The 16,449-nt window shown below is 40.9% G+C and overlaps 1 protein-coding gene across 1 annotated transcript in view; it reads right to left on the bottom strand.

Moving 5' to 3' along the window:
- FER1L6 (fer-1 like family member 6) overlaps positions 1-16,449 on the bottom strand; it is a 111,688-nt gene that overhangs the window by 69,569 nt on the left and 25,670 nt on the right. The window contains exons 13-16 of the mRNA XM_004743522.3: positions 11,366-11,486; positions 9,040-9,140; positions 4,963-5,053; positions 948-1,067 (exon numbers count right to left, since the gene is read on the bottom strand). Coding sequence (XP_004743579.3) covers positions 948-1,067; positions 4,963-5,053; positions 9,040-9,140; positions 11,366-11,486 — 433 coding nt within the window. The remainder of the gene's footprint in view (positions 1-947; positions 1,068-4,962; positions 5,054-9,039; positions 9,141-11,365; positions 11,487-16,449) is intronic.

Below are 16,449 nucleotides of genomic sequence, written 5' to 3'. Positions count from 1 at the left end.
AGTGTTTAAAATGCACATTTCTGAGCCAGCATATTTACCAAATCAAAAGGGAGGTACATTGTTATAGACTATGTTTTGGTTTTCTTGGGCTCAAAGCAGGTGCTCTGTCTTTCTAACCCTATAATCCTCTGGTGTCATTTGTTCCCAAAGAGGGCATCCCTTCTCTCCAGGTATGGAAATAGAAACATCAACAAAGAGGTTTTCCTAGTCAGAAGGTGAGTAAGTCACAGACCTAAAGTCCTGATGCTTGGTTTGAAACTTCTGGGTGCTTAATAAAATTCCTGTATCTACTAACATAACTTCCTCTCTCATTGCTTATTTTGTCCTCAGGGAATGAAAGCTTTGCAACAAGAAATAAAACTTTTGAGATTGACAGAAGCAGTAGATCTGTACTATTCCTTGAAATCTTCCCACACAAAATCTGGTATCTGACCAAAGCAAATATGAGGACCTTTTTAGATCATTCTAGAAGTCACAAAAGATACTAATTACAACTAACTTTAAAATGAGTGCTGTGAAGTGTGTAAACCTGGTGATTCACAGACCTGTACCCCTGGGGATAAAAATAAATGTTTATAAAAAATAAAAAATTAAAAAAAAAATGAGATGCTGTTTTGACTTTTGCTGGAGATGAGTTTAAATTCTCTTAGAGTTGAAATCTTATCAAAGTTCCCATACTTATTTTGAATTTTCTTGATTCCATTAAGGAACATGTTTTTTATTTCTGCTGAATATTCGGGCTTCATTTAAAAATCAATGAAGCTGTACATTTTTGGCTTAATTTAAGACTCTCCATTCTCATCCCTAAACTAATCATGCCTGCTCAGCTCAGCAGTGCTTGGGAGAAAGTACTGGTCTCCCTCTTCATCCTCATCAAATATTCAAACCTCACTAGGAATACAGTTGATCTAATCTCCCAAGGGAAGTTTGCCTTTAAAGTTGATTACCTCATCGACAAGGAAGCGGAGTTTTTCCACCAAGTTTTCTGCTTCATGGATCATTTCATCAAGAGATAACTTTTTCTTCTGTTGCTGAATGATCCCCTTGGCCTCCTTGGCCATTGCTTCCTGAAACAGGACAAGAATCAATGTAGATCTTTCTAGAAATTGGGACAAGTACTACCAGTTGCTGGAGGATCCTGAAGGTGCTTGTAAGTTCCACACTGAGCCACGCACAAGGCTAGTTCAGGGTCTGCCTGTGTGCATGCTGCCCGTTTAATAAAAATTTCATAGGCATGTGGAGGCAGTAAGTATCATCTCACCTTTGTTTGACAGATGAGAAGCCAAGGCCCAGAAAAGTCAGAGGTCTGTCAGGGTCCCAGAGTTCTGGCTCTCTCATACAAAAGTAACTAAAATACATTGAGTTCTTAGTCCCTGTCGGGCAAAGCTCTAGCTCTGGAATTAATCCTTGTTGTTCCTCACAGCAGCCTTCTAGGATGGGCACCATAGCTGAGGAGGGAGAAGAATGCAGCACAGAGAGGCCAAGCCCAAGCAGAGCCCCAGCAGAGTCCAGAACCCACATCCTTCCTCGCTGCTCTTACTACCTCTTCAGAGGTTTGGAGGAATGCTTCCAGATCAAACCGGCATTATTTGAGAAATGCAGAAAGGGAGCTCAAAGTGAACGTTTGGAACATCCAAAAATGTTTATTTGAATTCATTCATTCAGCCACATTTTTGTGCTCAGGAAACCCTTAAACACTGCCCTGTGATTTCCGAGACACTGAATGAATGGGCCTGGTCTACTCTCTGGTTCATCTCATTGTATCGCTTCGTACACTGGCCGCGAGCACACAGGTCCTCAAGAGGGCCAAAAATATGCCATGCTCAGTCCATCCTCAAGACCAGTGTGTGGGGGGCTTTCCTCCTGCTCAGATGTCCTTCTTGGACTCTGCATGACTCGTTCCTTCTCAGGTCTCAGCTTAAATGTCACCACTGCCTCATGTATTCCCATGTTCTCCTGACCACTGCGGCCTTACAAAGTTTTCTTCATATTCATAACCTGTAATAATTTTTGTTTATTTGTTGTTTACATTTCTATTTTCTGTCTACTCCACTAAAATATAAACTTCCACTGGACAGGGACCTCCTCTGGCTAGTTCTTACTTCTTTTTTACTTATTCTCAGTGTCCTGCAGAGTTCCCGGCATATAGTAGGTGTTAAATAAATGTTTGTGGAATGAATAAGTCAGGGGCAAGTACCAAGTCCTTATAGCTCTATTATGTTCCTAGCACCTAGCACAGGGCCTGCCATAGGAAGCCTCATGTTCGTGCTGACCAGGAGGACTGAATATCTGCTACGGACCAGGTACTGTCCTAGGAGCCAAGGCCTAGGACAGGAGAAGACACAGGCTTCCTTTCCCTGAGACTTTGACAATTTGGTGAGCTGAAAGCAATATATGTGCAAAACTTCAGGGAACCAGAAAGAGACAGAGCTAGGTTTTACAGATGACATGACATTTGAGCTAAGACTTAAACAACAAGCAGAATTCATCAGGTGATACCGTATGTTTTCACTCATATGTGGAACATAAGGAATAATGCAGAGGACAATAGGAGTTGGGGGTGGAAACTGAATGAGAAGAAATCAGAAAGTGAGACAAACCATGAGACTCTTGACTCCAGGAAAAAAACTGATGGTTGTGGAAAGGGAGGTGGGTGGGGGTTGGGATAACTGTGTGATGAGCATTAAAGAGGGCATGTGATATGATGAGCACTAGGTGATATACTCAACTAATGAATCATTGAACATTATATCAAAAACTAATGATGTTGGGAAACAGTGTGGAGATTCCTCAAAAAATTAAAAATAGAGCTACCCTATGACCCTGCAATTGCACTACTGAGTATTTACCCTAAAGATACAGATGTACTGAAAAGATGGGCCATATGTACCCCAATGTTCATAGCCGCAATGGCCACAATTGCCAAACTGTGGAAAGAGCCAAGATGCCCTTCAACGGATGAATGGAGAAGGAAGATGTGGTTTATATACACAATGGAATATTATGCCTCCACCAGAAAGCATGAATACCCAACTTTTGTATCAATATGGATGGGACTGGAGGAGATTATGCTGAATGAAATAGGTCAAGCAGAGAAAGCCAATTATCATATGGTTTTACTTACTTGCAGAGCATAAGGAATAATACAGAAGACATTGGGAGTTAGAGAGAAGAAGTGAGCTGGGGGAAATTGGAGGGGGAGATGAACCACGTGAGAACGTGGACTCTGAGAAACAAACTGAGGGTTTTGGAGGGGAGGAGGAGGGGGAGGTGGGTAAGCCTGGTGGTGGGTATTAAGGAGGGCACGTATTGCATGGAGCACTGGGTGTGGTGCATAAACAGTGAGTCTTGGAACACTGAAAAAATAAAATTAAATTAAAAAAAAAACTACACCTTGGTACTACACCTTGGCTAATTGAATTTAAGAAATAAAATAAATAAAATCTTAAAAAAAGAAAGAAAAGGGGAAAAAAAAAAGAAGAAAAAGGACAGTCCAGACAGAGGAACCAATTTCAGATGGAGGGTATGAAGGATTGACAAATGGCAGTGATTTTTGGAGCAATGGTGATCTAATCAGGTTTGTATTTTAGAAAGACCATTCTGGTTGTGGTATGGAAGATGGGTTGAAGAAAGCCTACTGCAATAGACTGGGCCTAGTGGGTGCTAAGAAAGTCAGTTTAGGCTGCGATTCTGGGGATGAAGAAGTGGAGCCCATTCCAGAGTCTTTAAGGGGAGGAATCAATAGGGCCTACAGCCGAAGTGATTGTTGAGGGTTAGGGATAAGGATTCAAAGTTGAGTGCAGGCATCTGGTTGGAGCAACAAGCGTGGCTGGTGGTGCTAATACAGGATGGGGACAAGGTTTAGTGGGTTTAAATGGGTTTAATAGGATGGGTTTAATAGGATGGGTTTAAGAGTTGGAGGTGTTGTGAGACAAGCAGATGACATGTCCACTGGGAAGGTGGAAACAGAGACCCGGAGATGAGGAGGGAGAGGTGAGCCACTACAAGAGATCAAACTTGTGCACTTGTGGTCAGGCCAAGGACTATTGGATGCTAAGAAGAAAATAGAGCTCTGTGGGCAATATGTGTAGTGGACAGACACTGCAGAGACAGGGAAGAGCTGTCAGAGGTGCTCAGGAAGAAATGGGGTAGGACAAAGATCTTCTATAGAGTAAAAATCTGCCCTCCCTTGGAGTCCAGAGGAGGAGTACACAAACCTTTCATTCTGGAAAGAAAGGGAAACCAGTTTAGAGACGGGTTTTAAGTGTCTGGACTACGATTAATTAGCTATGACCTTTAAAAAATCATTTAATCTTTCTGGGACCCACTCACAATTTATAAATGTCCCTGACCATCAAATACTGAGTAATTTTTCTTTGCAGAATTATCACGGCCTCATTCAAAACGTCCCTCGGTGCCACTGCTGGAACTAAATTTTCGAGGTGAGATAACCCAGGGTCTGAGTTGGTCTGGAATTTCTCAGCCATCACTCATGTGACAGGGACTGAGTACCTATGAGACATGTACTGTTACAGACACAGCACTCCTGCCATGTTGTCAAGAATGCTTACAACTCCTCACACAATTCTTAATGGAAGGAAACTGAAGCAGGGAGAAGAGTTATATTTTTGGTTTTTCAGTTTGTGAGGCAAAAGGTCAAGTCCAAGAGCCTATAGCCTTTGACAAAATACAGATGTCAAGAAAATAGGCAAGGGAGAAATCCATCAGAATATGTTGTAGGACTGGTAGGCTTCTAAATCATTCTTATAAATGGTCAGAAAATGCTAGCTCCTTTCCAACTCGCCCACATATTCCCTTCTCATTCATTCTTCTACATCACAAAAATGTATAACCTTTAGAACCGTATCCTCATCTGGTCTATGACCTCTGCCTCATCTGTGAGGTTTATTTTTAAAGCACATGTTTTAATTCTGTTCAAAGTATAAATAGATTTTCACATACCAGCTCCTGCCAGCAGAGCGTAAGTCGTTTTTTATCTAAAGTGGTCTGGTTCAACATCTTGGGTTTCTTCTCTGCTTCAGAGATAAAGGTACTGTAGGAGAAGAATAACAATTCTGAAACCTACTTAGTGAAAATCCATTTATGCAATTCCAGAGATTTACAGAAATGCTTTCTGCAATACAATGGGAAAGTTGATGAAGCCACAGACCAAAGATTTCTCACTTAGAATTAAGCAATGCTGCACTAACTTTTCTAAGAGACAAAGTGAGGCCTGGAAATGATACCCAGACCCCAAATTAATTTGGGGGAATAAGTGCTTGTTTTCCTATTTTCTTTTATACATATATATGATGATTGCTATTCAAGGTCATAACAAACACAAAATAATGCAGTTTTCCATCATCTTACACATTTAACACACACCAAGAGTTTCACAAAAAGTTGCATGTAAAGACTTTTTAGACTCAATACTGGAATATATCCTCACATGTTAAAATCATGCTTAGCGAAATAAGTCAAGCAGAGAAAGACAATTATCATATGATCTCCCTGATATGAGGAAGTGGTGATGCAACATGGGGGCTTAAGTGGGTAGGAGAAGAATCAATGAAACAAGATGGGATTGGGAGGGAGACAAACCATAAGTGACTCTTAATCTCACAAAACAAACTGAGGGTTGCTGGGGGGAGGGGGTTTGGGAGAAGGGGGTGGGATTATGGACATTGGGGAGGGTATGTGCTTGGGTGAGTGCTGTGAAGTGTGTAAACCTGGTGATTCACAGACCTGTACCCCTGGGGATAAAAATATATGTTTATAAAAAGTAAAAAATTATATAAAAAAAAACTATACGAAAGACTAAGTGGTAACATTTTAAGGGATGATGTTAAAAATGTGCTCAATAAGAAAACGGTAGAGGTTATAAATGCAATTGAAGAGAAATACAATGGCTTTAAAACTTGGGGAAGTAATATATTGCCCTCATTAGAGATAACAAATGCAAATTAAAATCAATACCATTTTCACCTATTAAAAATTGGATAATGTTTGAAGTTGGTGGAGGAAATAGTCACTCTTCTCTAATAATGTTTAAGAGACAATTTGATAGCACTTGTCAAAATTTAAATGTCTGTATAATTTGTATAATTTGATCCAAAAATTAAACTAGAATCCTGTCTTTCAAATATAACTAAAAATTCTTGCAGGAAAATGTTCACACAGTGATTCTTTTTTTTTTTTTTTTTTAATTTTTTATTTTTATAAACATATATTTTTATCCCCAGGGGTACAGGTCTGTGAATCACCAGGTTTACACACTTCACAGCACTCACCAAATCACATACCCTCCCCAATGTCCATAATCCCACCCCCTTCTCCCAAACCCCCTCCCCCCGGCAACCCTCAGTTTGTTTTGTGAGATTAAGAGTCACTTATGGTTCTTATCCTAGCATTGTTTATAGTAGGAAAATAAGTAGAAACAACTAATATATCAGGGACCAGTTAAGTATGTGATACATTGAGGACTATTGTGTACTACTGTAGAAAGATGCCAGTGATGGGTTGTAGAGAGGAAAAGCAACCTGCTGAGCAAAGTGTGCAACATTTCTGAAAAAAATAGAGTGTTTTTATGAATGTGTGGGTTTGCAAACACACGGGAAAAAAATCCAGGAGGACAAATCACACTTGTATCTGGAGAGTGGGCTTGGAGAGAGAATTGAGAACACTTTTTTGTTATACATTTCTACACTTTTTTTTTGTAAGATGAGCACATAATACTGTGATTTAGAAAATCAAGGAGAAACAAAAGGAAACACGGAAATAGAAGGGGAGGTCTAAGATAATACACCTCCTATGAGGGCTGACCTCAATGCACTTAGAAACCTCACCAGAAATTCTCTGTGGATATAGTAGTCAAGTTACATTTTCTCTTAATTTTTAAAAAGAATAAAAAAGATTCTGCTTTGAGGAAGGCAACTTGTTGTCACATATTTATCTTTCTGAGAGCCACATAGACAATCCATTGCAGTCCCAGGATGGACTAGCTCAAGGGGACATGGTAGACACTTCTGAGTTCTCTCTCCCTTTCTCACAGGATGAAAAATCAGTGCTTTCCTCATCAGAATCAGAGTAAATGACCATGGTTCCTGTTCCTGTTCATTTTCATCTTTCAAACCCAGCCTGCTGTGGCCTATGGACAGCCTCCTCACCTTCACATGACAAGTGGCCTGTCTCTTCTCGGCAGGGTGGGGTGGGGGGAAGGAGGACCTTGAGGTTCAGCTGCTTAACCATGAATGTGTGCCGGGGGCGGGGGGCGGGCAGAAGTCCACCTTGACCTAAGGTCCACGCTGTTTTCTCAAATCCAAGTTTGCCAAATATAAAACTAACATTCTGAGCTCTGACCATCTTAAATATGTTTTTAGTTGGTTGTAACTTGAAGAGAAAGGGGAATGATTATCACCCCAAGTAACCTCCAATATAGAAAATTATTGAGCTATAATTTGCCCACAAAAATATTTTTATTTCTAAAAATACGAGATCATCGAGCTTTTCAAAGATGCTTAAAGAGAATTCAGGTGGCAGTTAGCTCACAGCAGGAGTAGCACCAAAACATACTGCTTCTATAATGAGAAATGAAAAAGAAAGACAGAAATAAATATATATTTTTTTTATTTGCTTCCCTTTTTTAATGTAAAAATGTGGGGTAACCGAGAGATTAGGAAAGAGAGCTTACAAAGCAGAACATCAGAATCTAACAACTTAGCCACCGCCTATCTACTAAGTTTTGCCTTCCATCAAATAAATCTCTGCCCTTTCTACATTGCTTCCATTATTATAAATTCTCTTTTCTGTTCAAGTCTGGAGCCAATTAAATTCAAGTGTTAGCCCAGGTTGCTTCCTTATGTGATAGGCAGCCCCTACAATGGCTCCCAGTAATCTTCTTCTGTTTCTTCTTGCCAATGAGCAATTCCCTCCCTTTGAATGAGCACTGGACATAGGGACTTGCTCATAGTAGAGTATGTCAAGAGTGATAGGATACCACTACCAAGATGAGATTAAGTAGACCATGACCTCCATCTTGCTGGCATGTTCTCTATGACTCTTCTAGCTTGGTCACTCTGATGAAGTCAGCCACCATGTCATGAGAGGTAGCCCACATGGTAAGGAATTGAGTCTGGCTTCCAACCAAGAGCCAGCAAGGAACTGAAAGTCCTCAATCCAAAAGCCCATGAAGAACTGAGTTCCACAAATAACCACGTGAGTGGTCTTGGCCATGAATCCTGCCCACTGAAGCCTCAAGATAACTGCAGCCTCCCTCAATGCCTTGACCATCGTGTCTGAGGGCTCTTGGCAAAGGATCTGGCCAAGCCACACCTGGACTCCTGACCCATACAAACTGAGATCATCAAAACCCTAGCAACTAAATTGGAGAATCATTTGTTACTCCATAATAAGCAACTAATATACTCTATTTTTAAATATGTTATTATATTGTTTGCTACCTGGAATCAGAGACCTTAAATGGTGCTTATTATGTTATATAAAAAAAAACTCTACTTGGGGTGCCTCGGTGGCTCAGTGGGTTAAAGCCTCTGCCTTTGGCTCAGGTCATGATCTCAGGGAGCCTCCCTCCCCCCTCTCTCTGCCTGCCTTTCTGCCTACTTGTGATCTCTGTCAAATAAATAAATAAAATCTTTAAGAAAAAAAAAAAACTCTACAAAATGGTATTTGATATGACTTATCCACCTAATTGTCAAATAGTTGCTGAGTAGCTACTAAATGCAAAGAAGCATGCTGGGCTCAATGTCACTAGCATTTTTCTTGTTTCATTTAAAAGTCTCTGCAGTGAGTCTTTCCTTTCTTCTCTTTTTCTTTTTTCCTCTTTGCTTTATGCTCTAGTCAAGTGTCAGGAAGAAATAGCAAGCCCAGAAATGCCAGCTCAATTACTGAAGAAAATAAAGATGGATAGAACACTATAAAATGCCCATCTAAATTCATGGAAAATCCACTATTTTCTAAGGTAATTAAAAGTTGATCTCATATAAGCTCAGCAACCCATATGCCAGCTGTCTCTCTCGGTACCTGCTTTGACTGATGAAGTCACTGAGCACCGCCTTCATTTTATCTTCTGATGCTTTCTCTGAAATCTTGATCAATTCTCTAACTTCTTCTATACTTTCTTCCTGGAAACAAACCACAGAGGTGGAGTGATGAGGGGCAGAAGGAAACACTGTAATGGAGACACTGATGATAATATCTCAGATATATTATTTCGCTATTTCGTGTTTTAGATATGAGGGAAGATTTCCCTCATTTTCTTGTGCTTGATCCGGGAAATGTCACTGTATTCTAATTTTGAACCTTGTTCTTCTTAACTGGAATTGCTCTAAATACAAGTCTTTCCCTTACTTTACTCAAACTCATCGCTCCAAATGGAGAACCATTTATTTAGAGTTTACCCTGTGGGGAAATCTAATATCAGGACATACCTGATATAAATTTGATATAATTTGATATAATTTTTAAAAACTCCAAAAGCAATGTTTAAGTCATTTGGTTATATGGGAATACAGCAGTACTGAATAATTCTAAATTTCAGGAGTTATTAATTCTTTTGATCATAGGGGTTTGGGCAGGGATGTGAGGTATTAGAGGGGAGGAGGATAGATTGCATATGACAATGGCCATATACTTGTATATTTAATAATCATACTTTCCGTTTTAGGTCTAAATTCTAGTATTCCATCCAGTGGCTTGGAGGGATACAGCACTTAAAAGGCAATATACATGTTATCACTGCTTTGCTAGAATTTACAAAAACTGCATTTGCTACTACCCATCAAAGTTTGATATCTGGAGACACATGTTTCCCACTTTCCCCTTCACTATAAGAACAAGTAAATTGTGGACTGATTAAAAATTTAGGTATCGGGTCAATCTACCTCTGTTCAAAGCCAGGCTCTATCCTTAAGTGAACTAACCCCCTTGTGCCCAGTTTCCTGTAAAATCAGGTAATAAAAGTGCCCACCTAATGCACCATAGGGAGGTGTGGACTTCTTCAAACACAGCTTAGTACTTAATAAACATTCAGTCATGTTAGCTGTGATATGCCAAGTACGGCAGGGATCCTGGCACTGAGAAAGGTAGAAATGAATGGTAAAGGCAGCTATGGTCTCTAGGAAAACATTCTTGTTTCGCCAAGCCTTTTAGAAATGAACTATCTCTTTGGCCTGAAGGAGAAGCAAAACCAGTCTTACAAAGCAAGTCTAAAGCTTCCACATAATGTGACACTAAACCAAGCATCCTCTACCACCTTCAGAATCTACCTCCCTGATGCCTGGGATCCCCAAAACCAGAGTGGAAACTTTGTTTCACACAACTAGAGACAGGATGATAAAGCAAATGAGAGAGAAAGAGAGAAATTTGTTCTTTCCTTAGCACAGGTTTTCATGGAAGGAGAGGGTCACCTGGTGAGGCATGGCGGCACAGAAAGTAGAAGGCACAAAGAGAAATACAAGAGCAGGCACAGAGATCAAAAAGCAGGCTCAGGAGCACAAAGAAGCAGAGGTCCCAGGGCTGCCTTCTTTCCAGGGCGTTGGGTGGAGCCAGCCAGCAGTCACTGAATATTGGCATGGTCATAAATACTTCCACATGTTCAATCCCTCAAATAACTCTTGGCCCCTTTCAGGTGCCAGGTCTTATGCCAGATGCCACTGAACAGTTGGAAATTGTTATCGAACAAAGAAGCACACAAATCAATTATAAAATACAGAGAGCTCTGAAGGTAAAGCACAGGGTATTATGAGAGAGGAGAACAGGCAGAAGCCAGAAGACTTCTCTGAGAAGTAGTTGAAACTGACCTATGGAGGTTGACAGGTGACCCATGAGAAGCACGGAGGGGAAAAAGCTCAGGATGAGGTAATGGCATGGAGGTGGCTATGAGGCATAAAGAAACATCATTACCTCAAGAAATTGAAAATCCAATGTGCTTGGAACAAAGGAGAAAACATGTGAAAGGCAGGACTTAAAAAGAGGTGGCAGGACTTCACCTATAAGATCTCTACCATGTTAAGGACTCAGAGTTTTATATGAGTTGAAGCCAGGATCTATCAATTATGTGAGAAAGTTGTCAACTTCCTGCCCTTTGGAGATCAGGAAAACAGCCTGTCCCTAGGGACAGAATGTTAAGAAGCAGAGCAGGGTTTCTAATCCACATAGTTCTATTTAAAGTCAAAATATATTCTCATTCCCTTGGTCCACAGGGTAGGAACTATGTGCCCTCCAATGAAGCAGCTGCAACTTACTTGTATTTAAATTGAAGTCAAGACCCTCTCCTGGATGAATAAAAAGATCCTTTTTGCCTCCAGCTGTCCAGTGTTCAAATCCATTACCTTTGAGAGTCACCTACCAGCAGGTCCACCATTTTCTCCAGCATGTTGGACCAGTGCAGCCTGAATGTCTGGTCTCCCCAAGAACTGATGAAATAAACACAGGGCTTCTTGGCCTCAAAAGGCAAATAGTTGTAATTCCTATGAGAACAAGTTAAGTCTGGGTGTTATTTGGCCATCAGTATTATTCACGCAATTTCAGCCACATATTTATGTTTTATACATTCTGAGTAGGGTAGGGAGGGCTGGTGACAAAACAATAAAACTATTAACTCTTTTCTAATCAGGGACCCATGAAAAATCAACAAGGAACATATATGTTGCAACAGTGGAGAGGTACTAACAGCTGCAGTCATCAGGCCCAGGGAAAAGCCTAGAGCTGAGCACCAGAGGGCAGGGTTTATCAGGCAAGCTTTCTTCAAGGAAGAACTTCTCATTCCAGTTGAGAGAGGAAAGAAGGGAGAAAAACTAACATATTAACTTTAATGTCTATAAGCTACACACTGTGTGAAACTCAACCAAGATAACAGGAGTGAATGAAATTGCTAGAGAACTTTAAGAGCTTAATGAGGATGAAGCATGTGCCTATATCTAAACTACAGCACCCATACCACCATCCATTCATCCATCCATCCATCCATCCAGGCATCCATGCTTCCATCCATCCATCCATCCATCAATCCATCCATGCATCCAGGCATCCATGAATCCATCCATCCGTCTGTCCATTCATCCGTCCATCTATCCATGCATGCATGCATTCTTCCATGCATCCATGCATCTATGCATGCATCCATCCATGTGTTCATCCATCTGCCCATCCATCCATTCACCTATCCATCTGTCCATCCATCCATGCACACATCCAATATTTACTGCTGCCAGGCATTGGTGTCAATAATGGGACAAGAAGGTGATGACATAGCTAGAAGGGGAGAGGTGGAGCCAAAGAAAATTTTTGAGGATGACGGTTGGATATGCTTAAATGTTGATGAGAAAAACAGAGTTAACAAGGTAAGATTGAAGACAAAAAAGAAGAAACTAACTTGTCAGTTTTGGTCTCCAGGAAAGAAAGGGATGGGGTGAGGCAAGTAAGGTGGGAGAAGTGTGGCAAAAAGTTGAAGTTCCTGTCTAGTGATAGCTATAACATTGACCAAGTTTTCCCCAAATACCCTGTAATTCTTCCATAAATAGCCAGGACCAAGAGAAGAGAAATGTAGAAGGAAGGCCAAGGCAACATTCTTGGAATGGGCAGGGTGAGACATATAGCCCTATAAACATGGGCAGTGTTTGGAGTCATACACCTATAGAGGCAGAGAGAGGAGAGACCAAGGGAGCAAAAGCTTTGTTTCCATTCCAAAAAACTAAAGAGAACTTCAGCCTGAAAGAATGGATGGTTGTTCTTTTTAGTTCTCCAACGCAAATTTCTTCTGGAGATCATAAAATTAGCAAAGGTGTCCTATAGTCTGTTCTGCAGAAAATGAATCGGCAGGCACATTTAGAAAAGAAGCCAAATAAATTCTTGGCAGAGCCTGAGGTTGATATTATAACAGGAGAACAATAAATAAATAAATAAATAAATAAATAAGTTGGAATCAAACTGCTCTTTCACTTCTTTTTAAATTATTGCACCAAGAATCCTACAACAAGATACATTCTCATCCAGCATTGTCCCTTGTTCCCAGGTTTCTATGGTTCAGATTATTTTGCACTAATGATGTTCAGGGCCTTTGTCTCTTGGATTCTCAGAGTCTTCCTAGTCTTACTGGTCATGGGACTGGGATGCTGTGGGTCTCAGGCAAATTCAGTACAGATGGAGCATGGCAGATGGGAGGGCATCATGAGGGCACCATATTGCCAGTGGGAAGAGAGGGCTGCCAGTTTGAATGGCTGCCCTGACACAAGACCAGGCTTGTGACTTTGGACTAGGGTAGCCTTAGAGTCCTGAGAATGAAATGATCATGGGATGTCCTGCACTCATTCCTGAACTCCAGCTCAATACATAAATCATATGTGAGTGCATGCATTATAAAACTGGAAAGCCCAGAACAAATGCAAGGAGGTATTTTAATGAAGATAACACACAAATCAAGGGACTGTGTCTGTGCATGTGTGCATGCATGTACACATGTGTCTATTATAGACACAGGATCCTCCAATTCAGCTGCTGCCACTCCAGTTTGCCACTATGTGGACAGAGCCTAAATATAGTGACTGAGGAATATTTCTGAGAGACAGAAAGTCCAAGAAACATAGCATGATTCATTTGGGCCTCCTTAAGCCGGCTGGCCAGAACTAATACAAGATGGCCAAGTGTAGTTTGAGACCTCTCATTTCTTCCCAAACTGTTTCCATACTAGATCTCCTGACACTTTCACCCATTGTCAACAATGGGCTAGTCCAACAAGGTGGGGAGGTTTTCACTGCCATGTCCCAGTGAAAGGATGCACTGTGCCTCTGAGCAGTTTCAGAAAATTCTCCCTCAGTTACAGATCCAGTCACAGGATCCATCATTGACCAACTCAGTTTTGAGACTAGACAGAAACCATCAAAGGACTGGGGAGTTTGGGTTCCTTGTTGGATGTGTGAAAAGGAGGTCAGACAACCAAATATGGCTGCCAGGAAAAAAAAAAAAATCCCAAGGTAGGTGGCCCATGCGAGGGAGAGGATTTAGAAATATAGGACACAGATAAGCAGATAAACAGCTAAGATTATTTTCACTTACTCCTTCATACTTTGTCCCAAATACTCTCTTTCCATTGCTTAAATCCCTTCCCATTCTTGAGGAGCAGAAACACAGGTGAATGTGACATGGTCTATGTCCTCAGGGTACTCACAGTCTCATAGGGAGACAAAAAGTAAAAGCATCTTAATGTAGTGTGAGTGGTGCTTGGTGGAGAAATCAGACTTGGGATTCAGGGAAGGGAATGTGGGCTTAGCCTTGAAGGGTAGTGGAAACCAACAGTTCTGAAAAGGGGGCTTGTTGCCTGGCACAGGGCAGAGCATTCTCAAAGGCCCAGAGGCAGCAAACAGCAGGACACATTTGAAGAACTAACAGAGACATTGCGTGGCTGCAATGGCAGCCATTGGGGAGTGACTGGAGATAATGGTAGAGAAATCGATGGGGATGGAAATAACAAGGTACAGCTTCAAAATAATCCTGAAAGCTACAGGCTGCCAATGAATGATGTCAGAGTAACTGGTTCTGACAGATAGTTTGGTGAATTTCTTGAAGATCCAAGCCAGGTAGGAAGTTGCTAGACTAATCCAGGACAAACATGCCAATGGTCAGAATTAAAGAAATGACCATTTATATGAGAAATACTTGAGAATAAAAACTGACCAGACTGCATTGCTGACTGGACACGGGATGGAAGGGAACAGAGAGCAACTGACAACTTTTTGATGAGGTTCATAGGACACAGAGAATGGTAGGACTTGTCCATGAGATGGAAAAGATAGGAGGAGGAGCAAAGTTGTCTGTGAAAACAATGAAGACAATGAACCTGCTACAACTTTGGGACACCCAAGTGGGGGTGTTTGGGTTTGCTCAGGGAAGAGGGCTGTCTGGGGAAAAGATTTTGGGAGGCCTTGTTGTCCTGACAGTGCTCAGCAAGCCATTGATCCGTGCCCAGAGAGAGTATCTAGATTGGGAAGAGCAGAGAAAGCAAAGAGCACCAGCAATGTTGTTCTAATCTCCTCACATACAAAAGGAGAGAACTATGTTCTCTTATGAGAACACAATGAGAAGATAAAGCTTTACTCATGGCACAAGGCTCAGAACACAGAAGACTCTTGCTGGGTCTGACTTTCCCTTCTTGTAAATCACATGTTTGGTGCTCAATACCACTTTCTTACAACAGAATTCTAGAATTTTGCTTCTTTTTTCATGTTGAAAGTTTATGTGAGTTAAAGATCAGTGAGTGTTCACAGAAGTACCCCAGATGTTTTCTGAAATGGTCTTTTTTGGTAGATGACAGTTGTTTTTTGAGTTCTTTAGTCTGACCTCAGCAAAAACAAGATAAGAAATGATGTATCTAATAATCCCACTTATATAATGGCACAGAGCTCAGATGAATATAGTAACTGTTAATAGGGTTCGGATTGAAATGTTAAATTCTGACCTTCCTACCTCGTTATGCTTCAAAGTTATATATATGGTAATAATAGTCATCATCATTGTCCTGTCCTTAGATGAATTACCTGGATGTGACATTTGGAGAGTTGTCAACATGTCACTAAAGATTCGGTAGAGTGGCTAACAGACACATGAAAAAATGTTCATCTTTAGCCATCGGGGAAAGTCAAATCAAAACCACATTGAGATACCACCTTACAACAGTTAGAATGACCAAAATTAACAAGACAGTTAAACACAAGTGTTGGAGAGGATGTAGAGAAGAGGGAACCCTCTTACGCTGCTGGTGGGAATGCAAGTTGGTGCAGCCATTTGAGAAAACAGTGTGGAGATTCCTTTAGAAATTAAAAAATAGAGCTACCCTATGACCCTTAAATTGCACTACTGAGTATTTACCCCAAAGATACAACTGTACTGAAAAGAAGGGCCATGTGTATCCCAATGTTCATAGCAGCAATGGCCACAATTGCCAAACTGTGGAAAGAGCCAAGATGCCCTTCAATGGATGAATGGATAAAGAAGATATGGTCCATATGTACAATGGAGTATTATGCCTCCATCAGAAAGTTGAATACTCAACTTTTGTATCAACATGGACGGGACTGGAGGAGATTATGCTGAGTGAAATAAGTCAAGCAGAGAAAGTCAATTATCATATGGTTTCACTTACTTGTGGAGCATAAGGAATAACATGGAGGACATTAGGAGAAGGAAAGGAAAAGTGAATTGGGGGAAATCAGAGGGGGAGATAAACCATGAGACACTGAGGACTTTGAGAAACAAACTGAGGGTTTTGGAATGGAGTGTGGTGGGAGGTTGGGTGAGCCTGGTGGTAAGTATTAAGGAGGGCATGTATTACATGGAGCACTGGATGTGGTACATAAACAACGAGTCTTGGAACACTGAAAAAATAAAATAAAAATTTTAAAAAGTTAAAAAAAAAAAGATTCAGTAGAGTGGCAATGA

This window comes from Mustela putorius, unplaced genomic scaffold (assembly GCF_011764305.1).
Source record: "Mustela putorius furo isolate JIRA1106 unplaced genomic scaffold, ASM1176430v1.1 tig00000228_pilon_pilon_pilon, whole genome shotgun sequence".
Classification (NCBI taxonomy): Eukaryota; Metazoa; Chordata; class Mammalia; order Carnivora; family Mustelidae; genus Mustela; species Mustela putorius.
The sequence above is the reverse complement of the archived record's forward strand: the minus strand, read 5'-3'. Positions and strand labels throughout refer to the sequence as shown.